Raw genomic sequence first — 26,262 nt, forward strand, 5'->3', positions numbered from 1 at the left:
CATTACTACAAATCTAGTACTACACCGAACGTGCCCCATTAAAAAATGAGTATTTTGTTCGGAGCGTGCGTGTCAAAAAACCGATTTTCAACACTATACACACTAAGATTCTGATTTTCCCTTAGATTTTCCAGCTCAGTATTTTTTTCACTGAGTTCTGTATTTTTAAAAATATTTTGAGTTCTCTACAGCAGATTTAACTCGGTACACTCGGTAATCAATATTTACCATTCGTCAGTAACGATATTTACCGTTCATCTGTAATTTTTGACAGTTCATTTGCAGAGCTCGTTAACTTATTTACAGAGTATTCAGTAAAAGTGATAACCGAGCGTACCGAGTAAAATCTGCTGTTGAGAGCTCAGTAAAAAGATGGGGAAAATACCGAGCTGATCTTATGTCGTTTTCGTTTTTGCGGCGCTGCTACACCGGTGCAGCACTTTTGCACCGAAAATGTTCGTTTTATTTTCGTGCTGCACCGGTGTAGCACTTTTTCTGCACCGCTAACGATAGTGCAGCACTCAAAAAATCGGGAGTGTATCAGGTGTACACCGCGTCCGCCAATCAGCGTTTGCAAAGTTGTCAATATTTTGTTTTTTTTTACACGCACACTGATGCAACTACACCAAAAACGTTCGTTTTTTCAGCGAAAAGTGTAGCACGAAACGGTGTAGCACCGCCGCAAAAACGAAAACGACATTAGTACGTACAGGGGATACTCAAAATAACAAGCAAAATAACTGGGACAGGTAAAATGACCACTTTTCTAAAAATGTTCAACTCGCTGTAACTTTTCGAAAAGGGCATCAAATATTTTCAAATTTTTACTGTAAGTTCATCAACTAGTTGTGTATCAGTGGTTCAAATTTGGAAGAGATCGGACCATTCTACACGAAGTTATAAAGATTCTAGAAAAAGGTATGATTATCCGATAGCCAACTTTGAGCTGTTATATTATCGTCGCACCATCAAATCGAAGTCGTCGCTAGAAGCACATGCGAAGTTGCAGCTGCGAAGTAAATTTGAATCTATTTTTTCTGTAGCGCATCATTAAGCTAATTAAGAGCAACAATATGCACTAATCCAAATTGAGTTGCGACATTTCTAAGTAGGTTAAAAATCAATTTTCGCACGTTCGGTCACTTTGTATTTCGACCAAAAGCATAATATCTCCGGATTCAATTAACCGAATGCAATGAAATTTTGATCATTTATGACCAAGTTTATGACTTATATTCGGTTCATGGAATCCGGAGATATAACAGCTCATGCTAGGTATTGTTCGTGCAGTTGAAAATCGGAATTTTTGACACGCGAAAATCGATGTTTCTCCTCAACCGTGTGTCGGACGTACGTCGGGCACAGTGCGCTGGATATAGGGCCAGGTCCGCTGTCCAGCGCACTACGTCCGACGTTAGCTTTCACATACGGATTTTGAGAAAATTCGATTGTCGGGTGTGGGGAAACTTCGGGTTTCAACCGCGACGACAATATGCACTTCAAACGGAATCGCTCAAGTAATTTTCGTTCAGTGCATTATTTTTCCGTGACCGGAATGGTCAAGAAATTTAACACAGCAAGCCCCATTTGGTTTGACGTTTCGTTTCAGCTCCGTACTAGGATCCGAAATAAAGCGACACTTTCTCATTTCTTGAGCGATTCCTTGCCTGAATTTTCCACGCATCGAGATAGGCCAAGAAATTTCTTGCGATCTCCGTACTACCCATCAAAGTTGGCTATCGGATAATTCGACAACGATTTTTCATAAGGGTCTAACTGACTTGATCGATTTCTCTTCGTCGACTCTCTCTTTCGCTAATAACTAGATCAAAACAAACAAAAACATTATTCTTTTTGTTTCCATAGCAAAATGTAGTCGATTTCTACGCATTTCAACCAAAACATCTTTGGAAAACTCAATACACATTCTGTGATATTATGCTTTTGGTCGAAATACGAAGTGACCGAACGTGCGAAAATTGATTTTTAACCTACTTATAAACGTCGCAACTCAATTTGGATTAGTGCATATTGTTGCTCTTAATTAGCTTAATGATGCGCAATAGAAAAAAAAGATTCAAATTTACTTCGCAGCTGCAACTTCGCATGTGCTTAGCGACGACTTCGATTTGGTGGTGCGACGATAATAACACAAAGAGAGAATCGATGAAGAGAACTCGAAAATGGCAGTTAGGCCCAAATGAAAAATCAGTGTCGAATTATACCTTTTTCTAGGACCTTTATAACTTCGTGTAGATTGGCCCGATCTTTCCCAAATTTTGACCACTGATACACAACTAGTTGATGAGCTTACAGTCAGTGCTGAAAAATTCATTTCGTTATATCTAAATTCAATCACCTATAGCTCATTTTAGAAGCTGAACCTGGGAATATGGTATATGAAAAACTGGTGCAGCTAGACCAGATCTACAAGAAAGTCACTGAAAACCGCTATTTTTCGAATATTTAAGGTAAATGTCACGGACTACCTTCGAAAAACGCCAATGATATTCATGGTGAATATCATTCGGCATTTTTCAAAGGTAGGTGACATTTACCTTAAAAATTCAAAAAATAGCGGGTTTTCCGTGACTTTCTTGTAGAACTGGTCTAGCCGCATAAGTTTTTCATATACCATATTCTCAGGTTCAGCTTCTAAAATGAGCTGTATAGGTGGTTGAATTTAGATACGACGAAATGAAATTTTCAGCACTGCTTACAGTAAAAATTTTAAAATATTTGATGCCCTTATCGAAAAAATAAAAAATTGAGAATATTTGATGCGTTTTTAGAAAAGTTACAGCGAGTTGAACATTTTTTTGAAAAGTGAAAATTTTATTTACCTGTCCCAGTTATTTTTCGAGTATCCCCTGTACAACCCCATAAGTAATTTAAGCGCTTTTCAAAAAGTGACCAACAAAAGCTTTTTTTCTTTTCGATTACCAAAATAGGGCAATGCATGAAATTCTCTCTTTCTCTTTCACTCTTACAGCAATTTTGTAAACAACAAGGCCAAGAAACGTCAAAATCCCATACAAATTCAAAACAATGCAGTGCCCTATAGCTGCTCGCATCTTTTACTCGATGAAACAATGACAGCTGCGTGCGCTGTCAAAATCGAAGCGCAGTTTATTTTTGTTTTCCCGGCGGAATCGGTCGCAGCCTCGCAGAAGTTGAGAATTTCTCGTGAAATTTAGGATTATTTCATAAGGAACGAAGCATTTTAGGCAATTAATCAGCATCAAAAAGTGCAAAAGGATCCAACAAAATTGCCGGAAGGAGGGAGCTTTCATTCTAGTCATCAGCGATGGTGAATGTTATGAAAGGCGTTCTTGTTGAATGGTAAGTTTGAACGTGTTGTTTATTCGCTTTATTCTAGATAGTCCAGATCCGGCGGAATTTTAAACTGCTTATCCATGAGATTTTCCTGAATGTTGAAGCGATTTTTACACCATGACTTTATCGAAAATATGTTGTCCGTCCAGCGGTTGGCGGCATCGTGCAGGCCCTGTATGGAGATAAGGAATTGTTTTATTTGAATCGGATTGGGATGGTTGGTACACACCGGAAGATCCCTGTTCATCTTCTGAAAGTTATTCTTATCGGATTGTTTCGATTTTGCTTTTTCAAGTTGTGAAGACAGACGTTTCTCCTTTTGTTTGAGATCGTTCAATTTCTGAAATATGTCTGCGCTTCTCGAGGATTCTCCTTGGGATTCCTACGGCATAGAAAAGGTTAATTTTATAACAATGTTCTTAGCTCATGTGAATTTATATTGAACCTTGGTTGCCCGTATCCTTTCTTGAAGCCCCACGATTTTTTCATTCGATTGCTCCACTTCTAGCTTAAGTCGTTCAAATTCCAGCTGCTTCTGTTTTCGCTTTTTGCCAGGAAAGGACCAGTAGTACAGAGAGGAACCAATTTTATCCGTTTCCACTTGGCCCTCGTCGACAAGCGATTGTAGAATTTCTTTCACGGCTTGCTCCTTCAGACCCTTGTCTTTGACGGCAACCTTTTCCAGATCTTTGAGCTGGTAGAATTCTTTGGATTGATGGAATATTTCAAGCAGCAGGGATTTCTTCTCATCCGCTGAGATTCCTTTCTTTCTTTTCGACATCTTTGTGATCTACTTTCTCGCATGGATAAATAACTGAAATCATAAAATTTGAATTTACCTAGATGAGATGGTGCTCGGTTTTAGTGAACCGATTGGGTTTAAATTTTTACAGGGAATGTGAATTTACATGAACTTTTAGCTGTGTGAAAATTATTACATTCCAATGACTATCGCAAAATGGAGTGTTAAGGAGTATCCAAACTCAACTGTTCATTTTCTTTGCAGTGACCCGGCTATGAAACAGTTCCTGCTACATCTGGACGAAACTCAATCCCTAGGACGCAAATTCATCATTCAGGATCTGGACGAACGGCACCTGTTCATCTCGACCGATATCATTGAAACTCTACAAGCCCGGGTCGACGATTTGATGGACCGTATCAGCGTGTCCTTGCACGAAAAGGAAGCCTAAGCAGGCGTGATAGCTGGTTAGCAGTAGAGCAGTGCTCTTCATAAGATTTATCGCAGTAGGCTTAAGTTAACAATAACAGAACAGAATAATGGCATCGAGGGAGTCCGGTCGGATCCGTGAGGCGGACAAAAAACGTGTCCTGGATGATGCCTCCCGAAAGCGCCGCGCCCGCAAGGCCCTGGAAGCGCTCGAGCAGGACAACTATCACGAAGATCCACACGCCGATTTGGTCATGTCGAAGAAAATTCCCAAATTCCAGGACAATCTCGAAGGGGTGAGTAGCAGTAGCAACAGCAACAAGAAGAAAACCAAACGTAGCAAGGGGGCGGAGTATTACCGGGCAAAGTATAGGAAAAACTTTCCCCAACTGCTGGAGGAGGACAAAATGCAGCGGCCCGATGGACCGAATTACTTTACGGCCGCTGCCCAGCCGTCGAAGCTGCCGGAACGGCACTTCTGTGCGGTGTGTGGATTCCCATCCAGTTATACCTGTACGGCCTGTGGAACTCGGTACTGCTCGGTGCGTTGTTTGGGAACCCATCAGGACACGAGGTGTCTCAAATGGACTGCGTAGTTGCGATGTGGTTGAGTGTTTAGAATCCTTATTGATAAAGATAACTTAAATTTCTGAATAAAAGTTTGATGAAAAGACCAAAAATACATTGGTTTGCTTACCTCTATTTATATGTGCTGTAATATTTCTTTATTTTTAAAAATTTAGCAAGGCTTTAGAAAAAAATTGGAAAACAAACTGCTGTGTACCTGTACCAGTTCTGAAGGTTGTTTGTTTACAAACATCCATCAACACAATTCAGTGTGGCCAGTTTTAAATACATCAGGAAATACACTGAGAAACCAAAGTACTCTTTAAAGGGTGAAAAAGTACCCTCTTTGAGAGTAACTAGGTGAACTCATAAAAAGAGTAAAGGACTCGTACGTCAGACCGACGAGTGAATTTTACCCATTTTCCTGAAAAACATTAATTTGAAAAAAGGGAAAAATGTACACTGTTTTCGTGTTTGATTTACTCCCGAATTTTAATAATTTGACTTATTTATATTGGTAAAGAAATCAACGATTAATATTAATGAAATCTTTAGAAAACTTTATATTTATTATTGAGTTAGTATGTATCTATGTATAAAACTGTTCATAAATAATAAATCGCACAATTTTCCGCGAGCTGGGGACTCAGCATCAGGGTGTTCAGGTGGCAAGAAAAAACCTTCTCCAACAATCCAGTGGGAATAATACCTTAGGATCCGGATCAGTAGCTTCCCCAAGTAACAATTCAAAATCATTAATAAGCATGTCAGTTGATTAAATGTGCTACAAAGGCGCCGACCGTTGTACAAGAGTTTCTGTTGAACAAAATGGCGAATAAATGTTTCATGCAGTGGAAACTGCACGTTTGTTAAGGGTTCATTCAAATATTACGTAACGCAATGAGGGGAGGGAGGGGGTCTAACACTGTGTTACGCTTCATACAAAATTTCAAAATCTTCCATACAAAAGTTGTTACGTGGGGGAGGGAGGGGGTCTAAAATTGTCATATTTTGCGTTACGTAATATTTGAATGAACCCTAAAGCATATTTCTGCTCATTGAATAACCAATGGTATAAAAGTTTAAAGACAGTTGCTTAGGTATTCACATCATTTGTCTAATAGTGTTCTAATAATGATAGAATACAAGCTGCTTCCAACGTATTAGATGCCGTTATTCCACATAAGATCTTCAATGGAACAAGTAGCTTATTTAAAATTTAACAACTTTTGCTTGATCATTTTATTCAACTACACTGATATAGCTTAACAACAAGATGTTACCATGTTTCTTCGATAAAAATGTTACACTTTTATTCAAGCAATGTTGATTAGCAGTGGTACTGTGTCACTTAATTATCGTTGTTCGCGCTGCCCCTTTTTGTAAACACAATTGCTGATTAAGAGCCTAAGAAGAGCAACCGCGGCTACAAGCTTGAAAACTAAACAAACTTCTTGCAGCAGCCTCAAATATCACACTTTTCACACTTTTAAAAACATTCTGACTCACCTTTTACACTATAGTAGGGGAAAGTGGGGCAATATGCCATTTTTCAAACTTTCATCGTTTTCAATGATATATAGCTTCATTTACTACACACCAAAATTTGATTTTCTCATCCAGCAAAACGAATTGCTGGATAAGCATCAGCAAATTACATTTTGCTGAAAGATTGGTACTGCTAGCTGAACAGTCAGCAAACATTGAAATAGCTGGCTAACCAGCAAAACACTTGTCAAAAACTTACAATTTTCTATAGAAAGTGTTCCTCGCCTCCTCATTCCGACTTTCAAACTGACTTTAGAACTAGCAGAAATCATGAAAACTCCGACAAAAAAGTCATCGGCAGCATTGAAAATTAAGCGCCATGTTTTTATGTTTGTTTCCTGCATTTGTACACTGCTGGCCTAATAAATTTCAGCTAATTAGAAAACATTTAAATTATTGTTTTTGAAAAAAAAACAAACAAAAAATGCAGCCGGAATCGAGCGCGGACAAAATTGCTGGTTGACCAGCAAAATATGCTGTCAGAACGCATTGCTGAACATCCAGTAAAAATATATTGCTGGATAGATTGCTGTATCTACAGCATGTCAAAAACCAGCAAAATTTTGCTGGTTTCCAGCGAATTAAAAATAGTGTGTAGGCTTCCAAAGTGTTAACAGCAACTAGGCAATATTTGCTCGATACTTCAGCAAAAATATTCACTAAACTAATGCATTTTCATCGATTTATAGCGATTTCAAAAACTGGTTCGTAAAACGGAAGTGGTGCAAAAAGGCCACCTGCCATGGGGTAAGATGCCACTGCATGAAAACGTTCAAAAATTACGTCCATCATTTTTCGGGCATTTCTGACTCCTTTTGCTCCTCTGGTCCGCTATTTCCGTATGCTCAATACATGGAGTGTCACCCCTCTCCCCGCTAAACTATGGTCGTCATATTTGAATGACCCCTAACATGAAAAGCGTAGACATCAACAACCATGCGTTTCCATGTGTATCTCAATCTGCTTGGAAACACTTGGTGTTGTATTTAGCATACCTCTGTATATATAACCTTGGAATAAACCAGTCATTAACATAAGCATACAACCGTGTACATCACTTGATAACATGGTGTCAGAAGTTTATCAAATTTACGGATAAAACTTAATCGGAAAAGTTGATAGATGCGAGAATACCACGGTCGGGATCGCGGACAATCGATAGTCACTGGATTTCCGACGAATTCGAAGCGGACGGTCCGATAATTTCGAGAAAACGAGTGGTGTTTGAGACATAACCTATCATGAGCAACATCCCTGTACCCGCACCCCTGAAGCTGGGAGTGGATGATGAGGAAGCAGTGAAGATTTTCAAGTTGCAATGGGACTACTATGCGTTAGCCACAGGGGTAGCTGTCAAACCGGCAGCTCAGCAGGTGGCGATTTTGATGGCTGTCATGGGAGCTGAAGGTGTGATGTTAGTGGAAGAGCTAAATCTCACGCCAGACGAAAAAGCCAGCACGGCATCGATTTTGAACAAAATCAAGGATCATTTGGTTCCAAAGCGCGATAAACGTGTCGAACGTGCAGAACTCAACACAATCTGCCAGCGGGATGGCGAAAAAATAGAGGATTTCGTAAAACGACTGAAGAAAAAAGCGGCTTCATGCGATTTTTCAGCAGATCAACAAGAGGAAGTCCTTAAGGATCGGATCGTTGCCGGGATACAGGATCCTCAAATTCGAAAGGAATTGCTGCGAGCGGGAGATATTCCGGTGTCCGATATGCTGAAGAAGATAAAAGACCACCAACAAATCGAAGAGCTGGCGAGGAAGTATGAGCAAATGTCGGGTCAAGCAAGCTCCGGCGAAACATCTCGTGAAGCGTACAAGGTAACCAAGACGACGAAGCTGGAAAATTCATGCAGATACTGTGGAGGAAAGCACAAAAGGAACAAGGAGAAATGTCCAGCCTACGGTAAAAAGTGTCTAGGATGCGGAAAAATGAATCACTTCAAGAGAATGTGCCGATCAAAGTTCCGTCGGAATCCGTTGCAGAGGAACGTCCGTCAGTTGCAAGATGACGTATCGAGTTTCGAGGATTCGGATAGCGAAGAACAGTGTGAGTTCGTGGACATTGCCATGGTCGACAGCAAGCGGACCATGGAAGCTGACAAGATCATGGTACAATTGAAAATAGTTGGAGAAGATAAACGGATTCGACTGCTGGATGTCCAAGTGGATACCGGGGCCCGAGTGAATGTCGTAAGCTACATCGATCTGGAACGGTTGCAAGTTGGAGGTCAAATTCTGCCCACGAATGTCAAGCTTCGATGTTATTCGGGGAACATAATCGTACCGAAAGGCAAAGTGGATCTGAAAGTGCAACTCAAGAAGGAATGTACGACACTACCGTTCATAGTGGTCAAAGAGAAGCGTCCTCCGTTGCTTTCATCGAAATCGGCTATTGACCTTGGAATCATAAAAGTACAAGACATATACAGCGTTGACACACTGCGCAAAGAGTGTGAACAGATTTTGAGTAAGTACGCAGATGTATTCAAGGGTGAGGGATTATTTCAAGGCTCTTTCAAAATTGAAGTAGATCCCTCTATTCCAGCTGTACAACAAAAGCCACGCAGAATTCCCTTGGCGTACTTACCTGAGCTGAAGGCAAAATTAACGGATTTAGAAAGAAAGCAAATCATCGAACCAGTAAACCGGCATATGGAGTGGCTCAGTAATCTGGTTCTGGTGAAAAGAGGGAACAAATTGCGACTGTGCCTGGATCCACCGGACCTGAATCGAGCCATAAAGCGGAATAATCATCAGATCCCAACGGTAGAGGAAATGCTTCCAGATTTTGCAAAGGCCAAAGTGTTTTCAGTGTTGGACGCGAAGAACGGGTTTTGGCATCTGAAGCTGGATGAGTCGAGCTCGGACTTAACCGCGTTCTGGACACCGATGGGAGTATACAGGTGGAAGAGAATGCCGTTCGGAGTGTCGTGCGCACCGGAAATCTATCAGAAAGCACAACAGCAGTTAATATCTGGTCTTAAAGGAGTAAGGTGCATTGCGGATGACGTGATAGTTTTCGGTTGTGGTGATACCGTTGAACAAGCCATGGTTGACCATAATCGTAACTTGAATGCAGTGCTGCAGCGTTTCAGAGAAAGAGGACTGAAAGTGAATCGTTCGAAAATGAAGATTGCATTGTCATCTGTACCTTTTTTCGGTCATGTGCTGAGCGATAAAGGAGTGCAACCAGATTCCGCAAAGATTTCAGCTATTTTGAGCATACCGACACCGAAGAACAAAAAGGAGCTGATGACGTTTCTGGGGCTAAGCACGTATTTGGGAAAGTTCATGCCGAAATTAGCTGACATCAGTGCCCCACTGCGTAGATTGACGAGAGATGACAGTGAGTTCGAGTGGAACGACGAAGCGGAAACTGCGTTCCAGCAGATAAAGCGCTTAGTGACACAAACGCCTGTCTTGAGATACTATGATGCTTCGGAGGATCTGGTAATACAGTGCGATGCAAGCAAGATAGGTGTAGGTTGCGCGTTATTGCAGAACGGACGGCCGGTCGCGTATGCATCACGTACGCTGTCAAAAACGGAAAGCAATTATGCGCCCATCGAACGTGAGTGCTTAGCCATAGTATTTGCTTGTAAACGGTTCGACCAATATGCAGCTGGGCGTCCGGTGGTCGTCGAATCGGACCATAAACCACTGGAAGAAATTTTCAAGAAACCAATCACGACTGCTCCATTGCGGCTACAACGAATGAGGATGTCACTGCAGCGCTACGATATCACGGTTAGATACCGAAAAGGTGCAGACATGCATATTGCTGACCTGTTATCCAGAACGGCTACAGATGAAGTTGCCAGAATGACGGATGCTGACATCATAGCTGTAGAGAAGGTGGAAGCAGCTTTCCAGGATGCAGCGAACACAAATGTGGTTGAATTCATAAACTTTTCTGACGAAAGGTTCAAGATTGTAGCACAAGCGACTAAAGAGGATAGGACACTGTGTAAGCTAACGCGAATCTTAATGGATGGATGGCCAGAACGGAAAGAAGAGTTGGACGATGACTTGCACCAGTACTATGCTCTGAAGCAGGAATTGTCACTGCAACAAGGTGTTATCTTCAAGTCAGACCGGATCTTGGTACCGAGAAATCTACGTAAGCAGTTTATTGAGAAGTTACATGCAGCACACTTGGGAGTAGACTACACGTTGAGAGCAGCACGAGAGTCCATGTTTTGGCCAGGAATGTCAGAGCAAATTGCGAATTACATTCGGAATTGTGAGGTATGTATGATGTACAGTGGCAGCCAAAGTAGAAGACCTATGACGACACATCAGATTCCTGACTACCCGTTTCAACGAGTGAACGTCGATCTGGGGGAAGTAACGAAAGATGGGAGAAAGGTGACGATGATGGTAATGGCTGATAGCTTTTCGGATTTCATAGAGGTGGACTTTCTTAACAACACGAAAACGCTGACGATCATCAACGTCTGCAAAGAACATTTCGCTAGGTATGGCACACCTGAAGTAATTGTCACAGACAATGGACCCCAGTTTGACAATATGGAATGGAAACAGTTTCAAAAAGAGTGGGGGTTTCAACATGTGACGTCTGCCCCTTATCATGCACAAGGGAACGGCAAATCCGAGTCAGCAATCAAGACGATGAAGCAGTTATACTGCAAGTGCTCGAGAAGTGGTACCGATTTCTGGAAAGCCTTGTTACAGCATAGGAACACACCTAATGCCGTTGGGTTAAGCCCAAATCAACGCCTTTTCGCAAGGGACACTCGAAGTGGAATTCCTCTTATTACGGGCAAATTGCAACCTCCGTCAGCAGCGAACATCAAGAAAAAAATCACCGACAAGAGACAAATCATCAAGGCAAGTTACGACAAGCGAGCGAAGGAATTACCTGAGTTGTGTGAAGGTGACAATGTCTATGTTCAGCGCCGACCGGATTTGACATCAGAGTGGGAGAAGGCTGTTCTCCTGAGGAAGCTGCCAGACAGGTCTTGCGAACTGCAAACGCCGGATGGAGGAATATACCGCAGAAGTGCGGTACATATTGTCGGGCCGCCACCAATCCGGACGTCGCACAATCAAGTCGCGACGCGACCCAACTCGCGACGTTTTTGAATCATGTCAAAAGTAGTGCGCATCCTTCCCGTTGTTGTCAGCAACACAGCGCACTAGGTGCGAAACAGTTGCTACACTTGTGGACCAAGAAAAAGGCAATTTTTGATTGAATGTCTGTCTTGATTCCAACCGGATAGACAATATCAAACCTGGTAACAATCGTCACAAGCGGTCAATGGAAAATGGAGAACCGAAAACATCGAAGCCAACAAATCGTGTCTTCGAGAGATATGAATACAATAAGCAGCAGCCATACATCGGGGAAGAAGCAGATAATTCGAGTGAAGCAATCAATCAAGAGGACGAACCACGGAAAGAGTACACGAGAGATGAGACGATGGTGCAGGAGAACAAAATCGACGGGAGACCTAGACGGGAAATAAGAAGACCTGCACGATTTTCTGAGTTTGTATAACTTTGAAGTTGTTTCTTTATTTTTGTTCAATTAAACTTTAAAAAAAAACGGAGGGGGATGTTGTATTTAGCATACCTCTGTATATATAACCTTGGAATAAACCAGTCATTAACATAAGCATACAACCGTGTACATCACTTGATAACACTTGGCTGGTAATAAAATCACCAGAAAACCTTAATTGCAAGCACGAAAAACCGAAAGTTGATAGTTTTCATTGGGAAATCGAAAGATTTTCCATGGGTATGGCGGCTTAGCTTCTAGAAGAATGTTTTATGTTAGCATATCTTGACACCATTCACCTATAGTAATGGTCAAATCACATCGAGGAATGATTTTATGAGTTGGGCCATTTTACCCCATCTTGGCATTTTGGGCTTTGTTCCCCTATACACGCCCCAACGACAGCAAAATCGGCAACAAAAACACCAGAAAAAGCAGCTGAAATAGATCCTGGATCCTTTGTTTGCTATTGACATTCTACTCTGTCCACTTTGGTGCCACCGGTCAAACCAGGCTCATCTTCCTTATGTTCAAAGCTGCCTGGAGATATACACAAGTTTTACACCTTCTCCTCCCGACACAAACAGGAGTGGAAATAAATAAAGTTCACTTGTTTGGACGTTCAAATAAAAAAAGTACGAAGCGATACCAATCTTACAACACAACACCGTGAATTACTGACAGACTAGCAAAATAATTAGCATGCATGCCTTATGATTAAACGTCACGGTTACAATTATTCAAACATTAATCAACTTCATTGTTTATGAAGACAATTAGTTGAATAAAATATTTAAGCAATGTTTAAGCAGCATATGTACGGTAATGTATACGGCTCAGGGATTGAATATTTATATACTGCTTTAAATCTGCCGATTCATGTAATTCGGATTGAAGCAGAGCGGATGCAGACGAGTGTGAATCCAAAGTTCCAGAGTTCGAGTCTTTCCATTGATGTGATTTGTCCCATAAAATGTAATAAAATAAAGATGTTGGGGGTACATAATCCAGAGAGAGATATTCCAGACACAAATGCAGAAACTTAAATCATTTTTTCATTTTATTGTTACAATGATATTGAAGAAACGTTTAAGAATTGTTTTTGTAGCAATTAAAACCATATCTATAAATAGAAATAAATTTCGTAAGTTGTATCACGGCTCCACCATGTTTTGATTGTATTATGGTGGAATAAATATCGAAGAAAGCTTGTTATTATGCACTATGCTGCTAATGCACAATAATGGTTTCTAGAACCATTCTTAAATGATTAAACAAATAGCGTCGTACAACGTTGTTTAATAAACGTTGAAGAACAGTTTATGATGTTTGTGTTAATTGCTGATGGTTCTAACGTTGAACAAGAGTTTCACAACCGATGTAAGATCATTGGATAAACATTCATTTCATCGTGCTTATAGAACGGTTGACGTTGAATAGATTCCCATTTTTGGGCGAACAAGAGTTGAAGAACAGTTTTATTTCAAAATTATTCAAATATAATACGACGTCCAGTTTAATAACGTTGCTTTGAGAAACATTTCTTAAAGCAAAAATTGTTTCTTGGGTCTCCTTCTCCAGTGGTTCTGATAATAGCCCCGACCGAACTGGCCACAGTCTCACACAGGGGCACCATTTTATGTTTTACCGGTGCCATGTCCCTCATTAGAAATTCCTCCGTGTATGGCCAAGATGATATAGCGGAAGTAATCTGAAATCAATTTATAATAATAAATGACAAAAGATATAATGTTTTGCTTACCTACATATTATATTTCGATCTCGATTTCAATATATGGTTTCTTCTCGTCGATATGCCGCTTCTCAACTAAATTAAATCAGCCATCACTATTTTCACCCATAAATGAGAAAGTAGGCGAAACTTGAAAAAGAGTAAAAGATACCCTTTCTTGAAAATTTCAAAATACTCTTTATTTTGACAGCTCCATATTACAACAAAAAGAGAGTACTTTTTATTCCCTAAAGGGTAATGCCGGGTTCGCAGTGCACGCTAACCCTCAGTTACCCAGATTGGTGTCAAAGCGACCCAGATTGAGCAAAACTGCAGTTACTCTAATCTGAGTAAACGCACCTTTACTCTAATCTGGGTTACCGATGTTGGTGGCAAAATCTGGGTAACCGGTACCCAGCTCCTCCTGAACCTTGATTTTGTTAATTTAATTCCAATTTAGATTTTTGATAAAAAGATCCCAATTCCCGTGTGCTGTTCACTTACCTGATGCAGGAAAACAGTTCCCTGGAAGAATAACCCTGAGAATAACTGTTTTCCCGTCATTTATCCTCATATTTTTCGAGGAAACATCCATAATTGCCAGCGTTCGCCTGACCGCTGCCATATTCTCAAGCCGGAAAGTGACAAAGTGCCGATTACCCAGATCTTTACCCAGATTCAACCAATGTGGGTTTTCGGGTTACCCGGATTTTGACAACTGCTAACAACATGAAAATCCGGGTAGAATCGACCCAGGCAATGGGTAGTTTCAGGTTAGCGTGTGTAGCTCGACGACTGAAATTTTTAGACAGAATTTGAATAAGGGAACGTTCAAAAATTACGTCCAACACTTGGGGGAGGGGGGGGGGGTCTTGAAAAGTGTGACAGTACGTGTATTGGGTATAGGGAAATTGCGTGACAGAGGTGGGGGGGGGGGTCTAGAAATCCCGAAAAACGATGGACGTAATTTTTGAATCTTCCCTAAATTTATTGCGCATTGCGCAAAGTGCGACGATGAAGTGCGGAATCTCAAATAAAAGTGCGATTTTGCGTCAGATCGTTCCGGTGTCTTCACCGCACTTATTCATTAGCTCGTGATGAATAAGTGCGGTGAAGACACCGGAACGATTTGATGCAATATCGAACTTTTATTTGAGATTCCGCACTTTGTCGCAGTCCAGTTAGCAATGCAATAAACTATAATGTAAAAATGTTAGAAGCTTTGTATAATGTTGTATAATGTTATAATGTAAAAATGTTAGAAGTTTTGTGAAATAGAATTTCTGATAATTAATATTTTTCTTTTAAAAAAAATTACTCAACTTAAATGTTATATTTTTTACCCAAATCAGCAACACTGAAAAAGCTTCTCGGTGTAAATTCCGCTCACATCTCTTTTGATATTCTTAAATCACGTCACAAAAACGATCCTGACAATAATTTTTGATTAGGGCGAAACTGACATTACATACCGATTGCTTTCAATCGATGGGCCTTTTCATTTGACGTCTACAATCAGCTGATTTTGGGGGCCTTTGACAATTCTCCTGAAAATGACAGTTCAACGTTTGCGCCTTTGTTCGGTAGTTGTAAACAGTGGCATTGAGTTGTCCAAAAAATGTCTCACGAAACCTAATGCAAGCCTATACATATACGTGAGAACAAAAGATGTTTACAAAGTTCTTACAGATAGATTAACACGGGAAATCTGAACACAAACCACTAACACACAGGAATTTGGATTGGTCAATACACGGATCTGTCAACTGAAAAGGCCTATTCTCTCAAAAGATAAGTTACAAACCCACATTCCACCATGGGCCACCTGCAACGGCTGGAACAGAAGCTCCAGTCTTCGAACGCTGCGTTTAGCCACGCTGAGTCGGCCGTAAGATGAAACACCCAGCCAAAGACGATAACAATTAACATGTCTAGTGCAACGTTCCCAACAACGCAGAGGATGCCCGGATAAAAACTAACCATAGGGTATTTGGTGAAAACCATTCCTGTACCATACAGTGTACCAGCTACAATATAGTGTATTGTAATGGAATGGTTCGCTAAAAGCTTTGCACATTGGTAGCTATTATACATTTACATCCGATCTTTATGTAACAATATATTATACTGTTTTTCTTACGTTTGAACCATTCACTATTCCGAAACAATCTTTTTCCGTGCATTTTTAATTTTTTATTCAGTTTATGATTTTTTCCGTGCTTTGTTTTGTTGATGTCCGTGACATTTTTGTTGCAAAGGAAATGAAAGAGAAAAAAGTGAATAAGTTGAAACATCTATTGTCGCGCTTATCTTTTATTAGAGTCCTGCGGCGGTCGTACGCTCGCAAGGCATACCGCCGCATGACAGTCGCAAGGCAAAACAAAAGAAAAAGTGTTCCCGCCAAAAACAAAAGCACGTGGGTTTCGCGAAGTGACAGATGTTTTTGAATGTATTTGTGACGAACGGCAAGAGTAGCTCAGTGGAATGAGTGTTCTTGCTGTCAAACCCCATATAGTGGAATTATATACTTTTAAATCTGGTGACGCTGTTATGATTAGTGACTGTCGCGCTGATATCAGAAGCCAGAGGCAGATAATCGCCATATTCTGATTTTTCTTGAGAGGCATAATATTTAAAGTCAATGAAATGTTTAAATAAAGTGGTAAACCAGGTGTCCTAAGGACTGCATATCCAAGAGATATGGTGAGCTAGGTATGTAGAGTGCGATGAGAGGAATACGAATGTAGGTCAACCCGGAAAGACGCAGGCCAGATTACCGTAAATCAGTGGATGAGTTCAACACTATTCTTTCTCTTCTTCTCTCATGTGAAATTGCCTTGTACAACAACCGGATTAAATGCGATTTATCTTTGACATTTTTAACATAAGGACTGGACTGGACACTGAAACGACTTTTGAAATAAGTTCGTCTAACCTAACTTATAGTTGAATCGAACTTGACAGCTTTCTCATGAGTTGTTATGTACACATTTCATAGTTCAGTCAAATTGGAGCCTCAATATTGCAATAATGGTTAAGCACGCTGTAATGATACTTATGTACCTCGTCACCCACTTCATGCAACTACATTAGTGGTCTAATAACACTTAGCGCGCTTGGCATAGTTCCATCATGCCGCTCAAAGTGTTGCCACAAATAATGCTTAGTTTGCAAAACCCGGTTATCTGGCTGATGGGACATGGGAGCTTAAGCTTCAACTGTTAATGCAATCAGAGGCTTCTCAGACTTAGACGAGTTTAGATTAGTTTGGCTAGAACTGCCATTATCGAAGGAACATGACGAGATAATATAACATTATATGGTTTATCTAATGTAAAACAATACAACATAACAAAAGAGAACCATTCCAAAACCATGATTAAATTTATAACCAGTAGTGAAATTACAATTAAAAACAATATATTGCTTTTTTTGCACCGTATTCGACCCCCTGCAGAAATTTTTTGTCACACCACAATATGTTCCCACCAGTTTTAGCATATATTGGTTCGTTTCGCTGCTAGAAATTTTAAGCGTCGGTTACACTTTTTGGGTGGTGCATGGAATAATCGGTTTGTTTACTTGCTACTTTCTTTGGTGTTTGACGTGTGAACAAATATTTTAGACGATTGAACATTTGCACGGTAATCTATAAAGCAAAGCAAGATGCAATATTTACGGTACATTTTATTGTTTGAAACCATACGTGTACCATACAATGTACGGTATATTAAAGCCCACGTATCAGTATTTCGAACAATTCATTTACAATAAATTGTATGGTTTTGTAAAAAAATATATATGGAGAAAAATATTTTTTTATATTGTTACGATACTTAACAACCCGTATAGTATATTGTAAAAATCTCATTTACAATTCACTGTATGGTGTCTAACATTACATCTTATTGTTTTTGTATTTTTTATTTTTACAGTGGTGTTTATTGTAACAATATGGTTCTAAATAGTACTGTTACAATACAACATTCGGTTTTTCTACTGTATTTTTTATTCGGGTGGCCATCGCGCAATGACGACGACGACGACGACGTATTAAAACGTGTCGAACCAGCGGGGTAAGACGGTAGTTGTGTATCAGTGGCCCAAATTTGAAAAAATCAGGATTTTTACACGGAGTTAGAATTAAATATTCTAGAAAAAGGTATTCTATATACAGTGACCCCTAGGCCGTCCCTTATTTTGCAAAAATTGGAAATGTTATAAGTTCGTTAGTGGAAAATGATCGTTTCTGCTTAGAAATGATCGTGTCAAAATTTGAAATCCGTATCTCAAGGCTAAGTGGTCCCTCAAGGGGTCTAAAGTTGTCAAAAATGGTATGGGACCAAAAAAACATGAAATTTTTTTTCGTCGAAAAAATACGCTCTTCTACTAAAACCGGTGATTTTAGGACCCTAAAGGGCCAAAAATATGCTTAGAATTGCGATATCTCTACTCGTTTTTGAGTTATTGAACAAAATAGGGTAGGTTTTCTTCAAAATCTAAAAAAAATGCTCAAAAATGCTGATTTTTCGATTGTTTTCTGTCAATATCTCGGAAACGAGTAGAGATATCGCAAATCAAAGCACATTTTTGGCCCCTTAGGGTCCTAAAATCACCGGTTTTAGTAGAATAGTGTATTTTTTTGACGAAAAAAATTTCAAGTTTTTTTGGTCCCATACCATTTTTGACAACTTTAGGCCCCTTGAGGGACCACTTAGCCTTGAGATACGGACTTCAAATTTTGACACGATCATTTCTAAGCAGAAACGATCATTTTCCACTAACGAACTTATAACATTTCCAATTTTTGCAAAATAAGGGACGGCCTAGTGACCCCACACCGATGAATCACCTTAATTTTTGTACACTATTTATGAATCACCATGTTGATCAAATGGAGTGATCCATAAACTGTGGTCATTTTTGCCGATTCATTAATTGAGGGGTCACTGTATAACGTTGAGCTGAGTTGAGTCGGATTCAACTAACCGAATGCAATGAAATTTGTGATTAATATAGAGCTATGAAAAACTTTTGGCTGAACTTAAAAATTCTTAAAACACGGAAGAAAATTATAACGATTAGATTATTTTTCTAATATGACACCAATTTTCCAAAACTTCAACATCGTTTCAAAATTCGAGATGGTAACTATAGTTCATTTAAATTCTTTCTAATTAAATTAAACAAACGGTTACAGTCACTGATACACAACTCGCAGTAAAAGTTTAAGAATGTTTGATAAACTTTTGAAAAAATTACAGCTAGTTGAACATTTTTTTAAAAGCGAAAATTTTGAATGTCCCGACTATTTCGACTATCCCTTGTATATTGCAACCTAAATGTTTGAGTGTTTCGTTTAAATAAAAATGGTTTTGTACATGTACACTGAAACCTCCATTTAAGTCGATGCATGGCTGATCGAATATAATTTTGACCATGCAGGCAATGACAAAACTAGGGTAGCGAACCACTTGGGCAGCGGCCGGTATTTTGGGCACTCTTCGCTATAACTTAGTAAATTCCAAATCAATCGACTTGAAATTTTGTACACGGCTAGATACTATAGGTCAGCGTTTCTCAAACTATGGGTCGCGGGCTGATTTTTGGTGGGTCGCGAAGGCTTGGGCAATATTATAATAAATGTCTTAATTATCTTAATTGTACTCCCTTGGAAAATCGACAGAGTTATTTTTAGAAGTGTGGTGTCTCTTTAATGCTATTCAAAATTTTGTATTATAAGTCTTAGTCTGGAGTACATTTAATATTGGCTCTATTGTCTGTGTTCTGAAATCGATTCTGAAACTATGAGTTTTCAATCAAATGTATTTTTTGTTGCTTGCAGTTTGCATTGTCAGTTAAATATTTACATACCAAGTTCAGCAGTTAAAATATAAAAAAAAGATTTATCAAAAACCAGCAAAAACTTACTAAACTTCGACAAGAAACCTGAACTTTACCGAATTCAAGTAAAGGTTAACTTCGGAAAAATTCTGATGAGTATCGATAATCCGAACTTTCGCAGAAATCAGAACAACTGAAAATGATTGCAATAAATATATAAATAAAATAAGTGTGTCTGACCATCCAGCAGAAATATAATTCTGAAAATTCAACTTGATGTCTCATTTTGTCATTTTGTAGTAGATTTTAAAGTTCTGCAGAAGTACAAAACTGCTATTACATCTTTAAAGAATCTGTATAAATATATTTTGTTTTGTTTATTTCTGCAATATGTGAGAGAAAACCAAAAACCTGTTTTGAAGTGCTGCTTGAAGTCAGACTTGATTGGAAACTTGGAAACTGTGGAAACGGAACTCTTTCAGTCAGATTATTATCAATACTTCACCGTATAACTCACAAACTATATAACTTTATTTCAATCTCGTCTCATGCGGCACGTCCGCTCGTGTCGTACACTACCACTCTTCTGCTCTCCTACCGCGATCCCATTTTCCGTCTCGTCCCTCATGTGCTACACTTGTACAAATGTTTGTTTGTAAATCAATAGATGCCACACTCCCCCCTTACTTATCGTTGCATTCTATCGCTGTGACGTAGTCTCGCAAGTAGCTGGGTTGCTTTTGTTCTCTCCTTTCGCGGGGTCTTGTTGCTTCGTTTGACGGCACCAACGATTCCGTAATGTCGCTTGAAAGCTCTTCAAATGACGTGTCATCTTCGTGTGGTTCTGCTCCTCTATTGACTTGCTTCAGGTGTGTTACATTTCTGTGGTATTTCTTTCCTGTTTCTAAAGATTTAAGCTCTGCATCCGTACCCAACCGCTTGACTATTTCGAACTGTTCATGGCCGAAATTGCTAGAAAGTTTGTTATCCTTTGCTATCCTCTTGGCCACCACAATGTCCCCTTCTTTCAAATCATTAGACTTCGCGCGTCGTCTCTTATCTTCTGATTCTGCCGTTGTCACCTTTTTCTCCCAATCACGATCTCGAATACTTTCTGTCAGCAGATCCGTTGACTCTTGTACGCTAGGCAATTTGTCCCTCAGTATTCGTCCAAACATCAATGCCGATGGTGCTACGCCTGTGACTGAATGAGGCGTTGAATTGTACATGAGTAAGAAGTTCCTCAAATCCCACTTCCAGTCAGATGAATTTAACTCTTCACTAATTCGGAGCCGCTTGAGGATTGTGTTATTCATCCTCTCAACCTCCCCATTAGCTTGCGGCCAGTAAGGTGTGGTTTTCTGCTGCACAATACCATATTCCCTGCAAAACTTCCTGAGGGATTCGCTGGTGAATTGCGGACCATTATCTGACCGCATCACTTCCGGGATGCCAAAACGACTAAATGTTTCGAAAAGGGCCTTGATCGTGAGGTCCGCTGTGATTTGTTTCATCACTATTACCTCAGCGAAACGGCTGAAGTAATCGACCATTACCAACAAGTTGTGACCACTTGGAAGCGGTCCCAGAAAGTCTATCGCCACATCTGACCATGCCCTTGTTGGCATCCTTGATCGCAGCATCGGTTCCGGGGGTCCTGTTGCTGACACTATCGTACAAGCGTTGCAATCCTTCACACATTTCTCAACTTGCTCATCGATTTTCGGCCACCAGACTTTTTGCCGTAGTCTTCTCTTCATGACACTCATTCCCGGATGTCCATCGTGAGCGCATTGAATTACTCTATGTTGTAGTTTCTCTGGAATTATTAGCCGATCTCCCCTCATGACGACATCCTCCATGACGTGTAATTCTGATTTGAATTGCTTGTATCCCTTAACTTTTTCATCCCAATTGTCTGTGGCCAGGGCATTGAAAAGTTCTTGGAGGACTGCGTCTTCACGAGAAGCCGCCATAACATCTGCCAATCTTACCGCTTCTGGGACCGAGTGCTCGAGCAATTGGTGTACATAAGCTTCGCCCGCTAAGTCAAATGCTTCCGGTGACCTTAGTGATAGCCGAGATAAAGTGTCAGCTAGATTACTAGAGCCGGGCTCATGTATAATCTCGTAATCGTATGACTGTAGGCGGAGCACCCACCGTTCAATACGAGGACAGGGTCGAGACCGCGGATTGAAAAGAAATTTTAATGCCTTGCAATCCGTAATGAGCTGGAACCGTCTTCCTAGCAGGTAAAGACTAAACTTTTCGACCCCCCAGACCAGTGCAAGCGCTTCGCGTTCCGTTTGAAAATATTTCTTTTCAAGTTCTGTCAAAGCTTTGCTTGCAAAAGCAATAATCCTTGTTTCCCCGGAGCAATTTTCTTGTAACAATACCGCCCCCAAGCCATCTGGACTGGCATCCGCTATCAGCTTAGTTGTATCTTCTTTGTTGAAAAACCCCAAGTATCCAATATCCGAAATAGCTTCTTTGATTTCTTTGAACGCTTCGCGATGCTTGTCTTCCCAACGAAACACCGCACCACCTCGAAGTAATTGCCTTAGTGGTTCGGTTTTGGTTGCCAAGTGCAGAATGAAACGACCAACATATGTTACTAGTCCTAAAAAGCTCCTTAGCTCGGACACATTTTTGGGCTCCCGGAAACACCTGATGGCTGCCATTCGATGTTCTGTTGGCCTTATCCCGTTTTTATTCAAAACGTGGCCAAGCACAACAACCTCTTCCACGTTGTAAACACACTTGTCGTGATTTAGGAGTATTCCGTACTCATCCAGACGTTCGCGTAGTGCCTGAAGTCTCTCATTGTGTTCTTTTTCCGTTGCCCCAAAAAGAACTACGTCATCTAGGTACACAATGATCCCCTCCAAACCTGCCAAAATGTTCTCCATGGTTTTCTGGAATATCTCCGGAGCACAGCTGATCCCAAACATGAGCCTCTTGAATCTAGTCATAAATGTAAAATAATAGAATATAGTAATGAAAAATTGATAATTATTGCTTTTATTTATTTCCTTCCAAGTCAAATTAAAACGATAAACTTCAAAATATCTTAGCGCTTAAGTCACCGAACTTATAGACTATACCAATCTAAACAGTATTTACCTGTAAAGTCCGTTCTTCGTCACGAATGTAGTTATTGGCCGTGATTGCTCAGAAATTTCAATCTGATGATAGGCATCTTTGATGTCTATCTTGGAAAAAACCACCGCTCCGCTGACAGATCCCAACAGCTCATCCACCAAAGGTAGTGGATGTGTTTCGCGCAACACTGCCTGGTTAGCTCGTCTCATATCAATACATAAGCGCACATCTCCTGACTCTTTTAGCACCGGGACCATTGGTGAGACCCATGGAGAGGGTCCTCTTACTTTTTCTATAATCCCCTGCGCCAGCAACAGTCTTAGTTTCTCCTCAACTTTGTCCTCAAGTGCATACGGGGCGCGGCGGTACGCCTGTTGCACAGGCTGAACAGACTGATCTATGGGAATTTCCACTACAACGCCCTTGAACTTGGGAAACTCTTTGGCTGGTTCGTTCGAAATGCTACCAATATCAAACCCAACCTTGTAACGGTTTGAATTTTGGGTTTGAACCGTAACCGCAATTTCCCTCAACTGGCTTCACTTAAGCGCCAAGCAAGTCGATGTTATCGCTCGCTTGTGAAGCAGCAAGATTATTTACCCGGCGAGACTCAGGGCGAGTCCATCAAAACTTGGAAATTACTCAAACGACCCGATCCAATTCAAACGCAATTACTAAGAAAATTAGCACAATCCCGACCCAATCATCAGAAAATTGAATTTAAAAACCCTACTTTCAACCAATCAGGCACTCTTGTCTTCATATCAAGGCAACTCAGAGTAACGTTAGTTCACTTGCGTGTATTTCTTGGTAGGAATTCCTACGCCTCCTAACTAGAGAATTCCAATTGGAAATCCTCTGCGCACGGCCGTGCTTATCTCGGTCCCTTGGTCAGCTGGTACAGAACATACATCCAAACTGACTCTGCTGTGGTTTATTTATAGATGTTTACACATAGAAAAGGAAAGATCTAACCTGTGTGGCTCTGGCTCGAGCTCAGGCTCCGGCGGCGGATGCGGCGGTGGTGGTAGTGTTGTGGATGACGATGGATCTGCTGCTGCCGAAGTTGATTGGTGTTGGTGCTGCGTGCATACGACGATGGTGACGGTGCCTTCACTGAATGCTGTCAGTGGTGTGGGTCTCAGCTGAACGATGCTAAGACCGACGCGTGTCGAGCAGTTAATGTTCTCCTCGGACCGCCAGCTTACTCGAGGCCAAACGAGTGTGGGAATGTGACCAGCAATTGGCGACTAGTGACGATTCCCGGGAGTCGTGGGGGTTCTCCCTGGCCCGTAGGTGCACTGATGTACCACTGGCCAGGACCGACGAGGGCAAGCCTACAAGCCGCCTGGCTTCGGGGTCCACCTCGAGAATCCGGAACGTTCGGAATCTCTGGCAACCTACAATCCGGTTCTAGACCCGGAGGAAGCACCTTCGCGTGAAGGACTGGTTCCTTCACGAAATAAAGACAAAAAGATATGCACATATGACCATTAGTCACACAATCACCAGTTTCAACGATTTCACATTTAGTTTGCACAACAAGGAGTACGTCTTACCTGAGCCTCGAGCAGCCACTACTAATTCTTGCTACTAACTTTAGGTTGTTTTAAGCAACTAAAATCTAACAAAGACACGTTCAAAATTAAAAACCACGTTGTCCTATTCACTCGATTTACATGAAACTTACAATGGAACTACTTGGTTCCGTGCACCTGGGCCTAGTAACTATTCCACTTGGTATTTACTATTTTTTTCCAATAACTGTAAGGATTAGGTTTTAGATTTGGATAATATTATAAAACATTTCACTAAACTGTTAAAACTCACATCAACGTGGTTGAACGCTTGTATCTAACACTTGGTACAAAATCTTCCACTATTGGGGACAACGTCCTCTTTGTATGCCGTTCAACTAGGAAAAGAGCTATTGATCGGTTTCTTTCTTTTTTGTAACTTCTTACAATTGTTTGAATAAAAGATTGATCCAATTTCTCTCATCGACTCATCAGTTGTAACGACGAGTTACTTGTAAAAATTGCGTGTGAATTGGGTTGTATGGTGATTCTCAATCCGACCACCAGAGGCGCGACCGACACTAAAGGGTATTTGAATCTTATTGCTTACTATGATACGATTCTAATCAGCTTATCAAGGCGAAAAGTTAACCAATCGACATAGGAAATCGGTTTCCTTTTGTAACCACGTTACACTACACCCATTCCAACCGAAAAAATATATTGACTTAGGAAATATATTTTTTTCTGCAGTTTTTGTTTAAATTCGTTATATTTGCTTTAAGGCTTTTACGATTATTTTGGATCTAAATAACAACTACATACAAATATGATCAATTCCAAAATGTCTCCCTTGTTACCTTGTGCAGCAAGAATCTTAACTCCATCCTGGTTCATTCCGATTATCTACCTGCATCTTCTTTATCTCTCGATACCGACAATTATACATAAAACAGATTTCTTCACGACATTTCATTTTAATTCTTTTACAGCTTATCTATTTTCATGCATTTGATTTTGGACTATTCACGGAACTCTTCTTTTTTCTTTATTCTTTCTATTTTTTTTTGCGGATCACTACCACTTCTTCCCATTTTTTTTTCATAACACTATTCTTCCGTAACACTATCTCTTGCCCTCTAGAGCACACTCAGATATCCATCCGAGGAAATTTCACTAACCAAACATACGAGCTTAAACTCCGTGGTCAAATTACAATTCGACCAAATCACGCGACGAACGCACCGAAACTGAAGCTAAGGCTTCGTTTTTCAGATAACAATCCGAAACAATAATCACCTTCTTGACTACCTATCATCTACATGACCGTTCATAAATTACTTCTATGCTTTTCCTATATATACACCCCCTAGTAGTGATCCGGTAATCTATCCACGACGGTACGTTTCTGGCAGTTTCATTTTACTACTACACTCACATCTCTCACTCACTCTCTGAACCAACCTATGCTGTCAGTTAGTTCTCCGTCGCGAATCAATATGGTTGGTCTTAGTCCGTCGCGAATGTCCCGAAATCATTTTTAACTTAGTGAAAAATAGTAATTTGGTGAATTTAAGATTAAATATAAGGTAATTGGTGAAGTGATTTGGCTATACTATGGAGTGGTTTCGAAAGGGTATAGTCAAACAACTGTATCAAAATGTTAAGCGAAGGGATTTTTTTTTGGTTCTGTTGATTTCTAGTGTATCGGGAAAAATGTGAAAATAACAAAAAAAATACCGGTGAAAAATAAGCATTGGCATGAAACGGAAGTGTGCTAAGCTAAACCTTATTTATCTAAATTGGAAATGGGAATTTAATCATGCCTTATTTAGTTACTATGTACAAGTTATATTCAAATCTACGACCAAATTCCAAGAATGTTTTATCAAAGTGTTTGTAACCGATCG

The 26,262-nt window shown here is 40.3% G+C and overlaps 3 protein-coding genes across 3 annotated transcripts; 2 read left to right on the forward strand and 1 right to left on the reverse strand.

Moving 5' to 3' along the window:
- The first annotated feature begins 3,125 nt into the window (after nt 1–3,125).
- Nucleotides 3,126–4,760, forward strand: LOC109420724 (general transcription factor IIH subunit 5). Its single transcript, XM_019695179.3, has 2 exons — nt 3,126–3,342; nt 4,343–4,760. Exons 1-2 carry the CDS (start codon nt 3,308–3,310, stop codon nt 4,527–4,529), a joined length of 222 nt encoding a protein of 73 aa, XP_019550724.1. The 5' UTR covers nt 3,126–3,307; the 3' UTR covers nt 4,530–4,760.
- On the reverse strand, nt 3,369–5,344 carry LOC109419886 (meiotic nuclear division protein 1 homolog). Its single transcript, XM_062855044.1, has 4 exons — nt 5,205–5,344; nt 3,782–4,150; nt 3,566–3,718; nt 3,369–3,508 (listed from the first exon to the last, which is right to left on the reverse strand). The coding sequence occupies exons 2-4, from the start codon at nt 4,115–4,117 to the stop codon at nt 3,371–3,373; spliced, it is 627 nt and encodes a 208-aa protein (XP_062711028.1). The 5' UTR covers nt 4,118–4,150; nt 5,205–5,344; the 3' UTR covers nt 3,369–3,370.
- On the forward strand, nt 4,618–5,187 carry LOC109420722 (zinc finger HIT domain-containing protein 1-like). The gene has a single exon (XM_029853028.2). The coding sequence runs from the start codon at nt 4,618–4,620 to the stop codon at nt 5,101–5,103; it is 486 nt and encodes a 161-aa protein (XP_029708888.1). The 3' UTR covers nt 5,104–5,187.
- Nucleotides 5,345–26,262: the final 20,918 nt, after the last annotated feature.

Source organism: Aedes albopictus, chromosome 2, assembly GCF_035046485.1.
Source record: "Aedes albopictus strain Foshan chromosome 2, AalbF5, whole genome shotgun sequence".
NCBI lineage: Eukaryota > Metazoa > Arthropoda > Insecta > Diptera > Culicidae > Aedes > Aedes albopictus.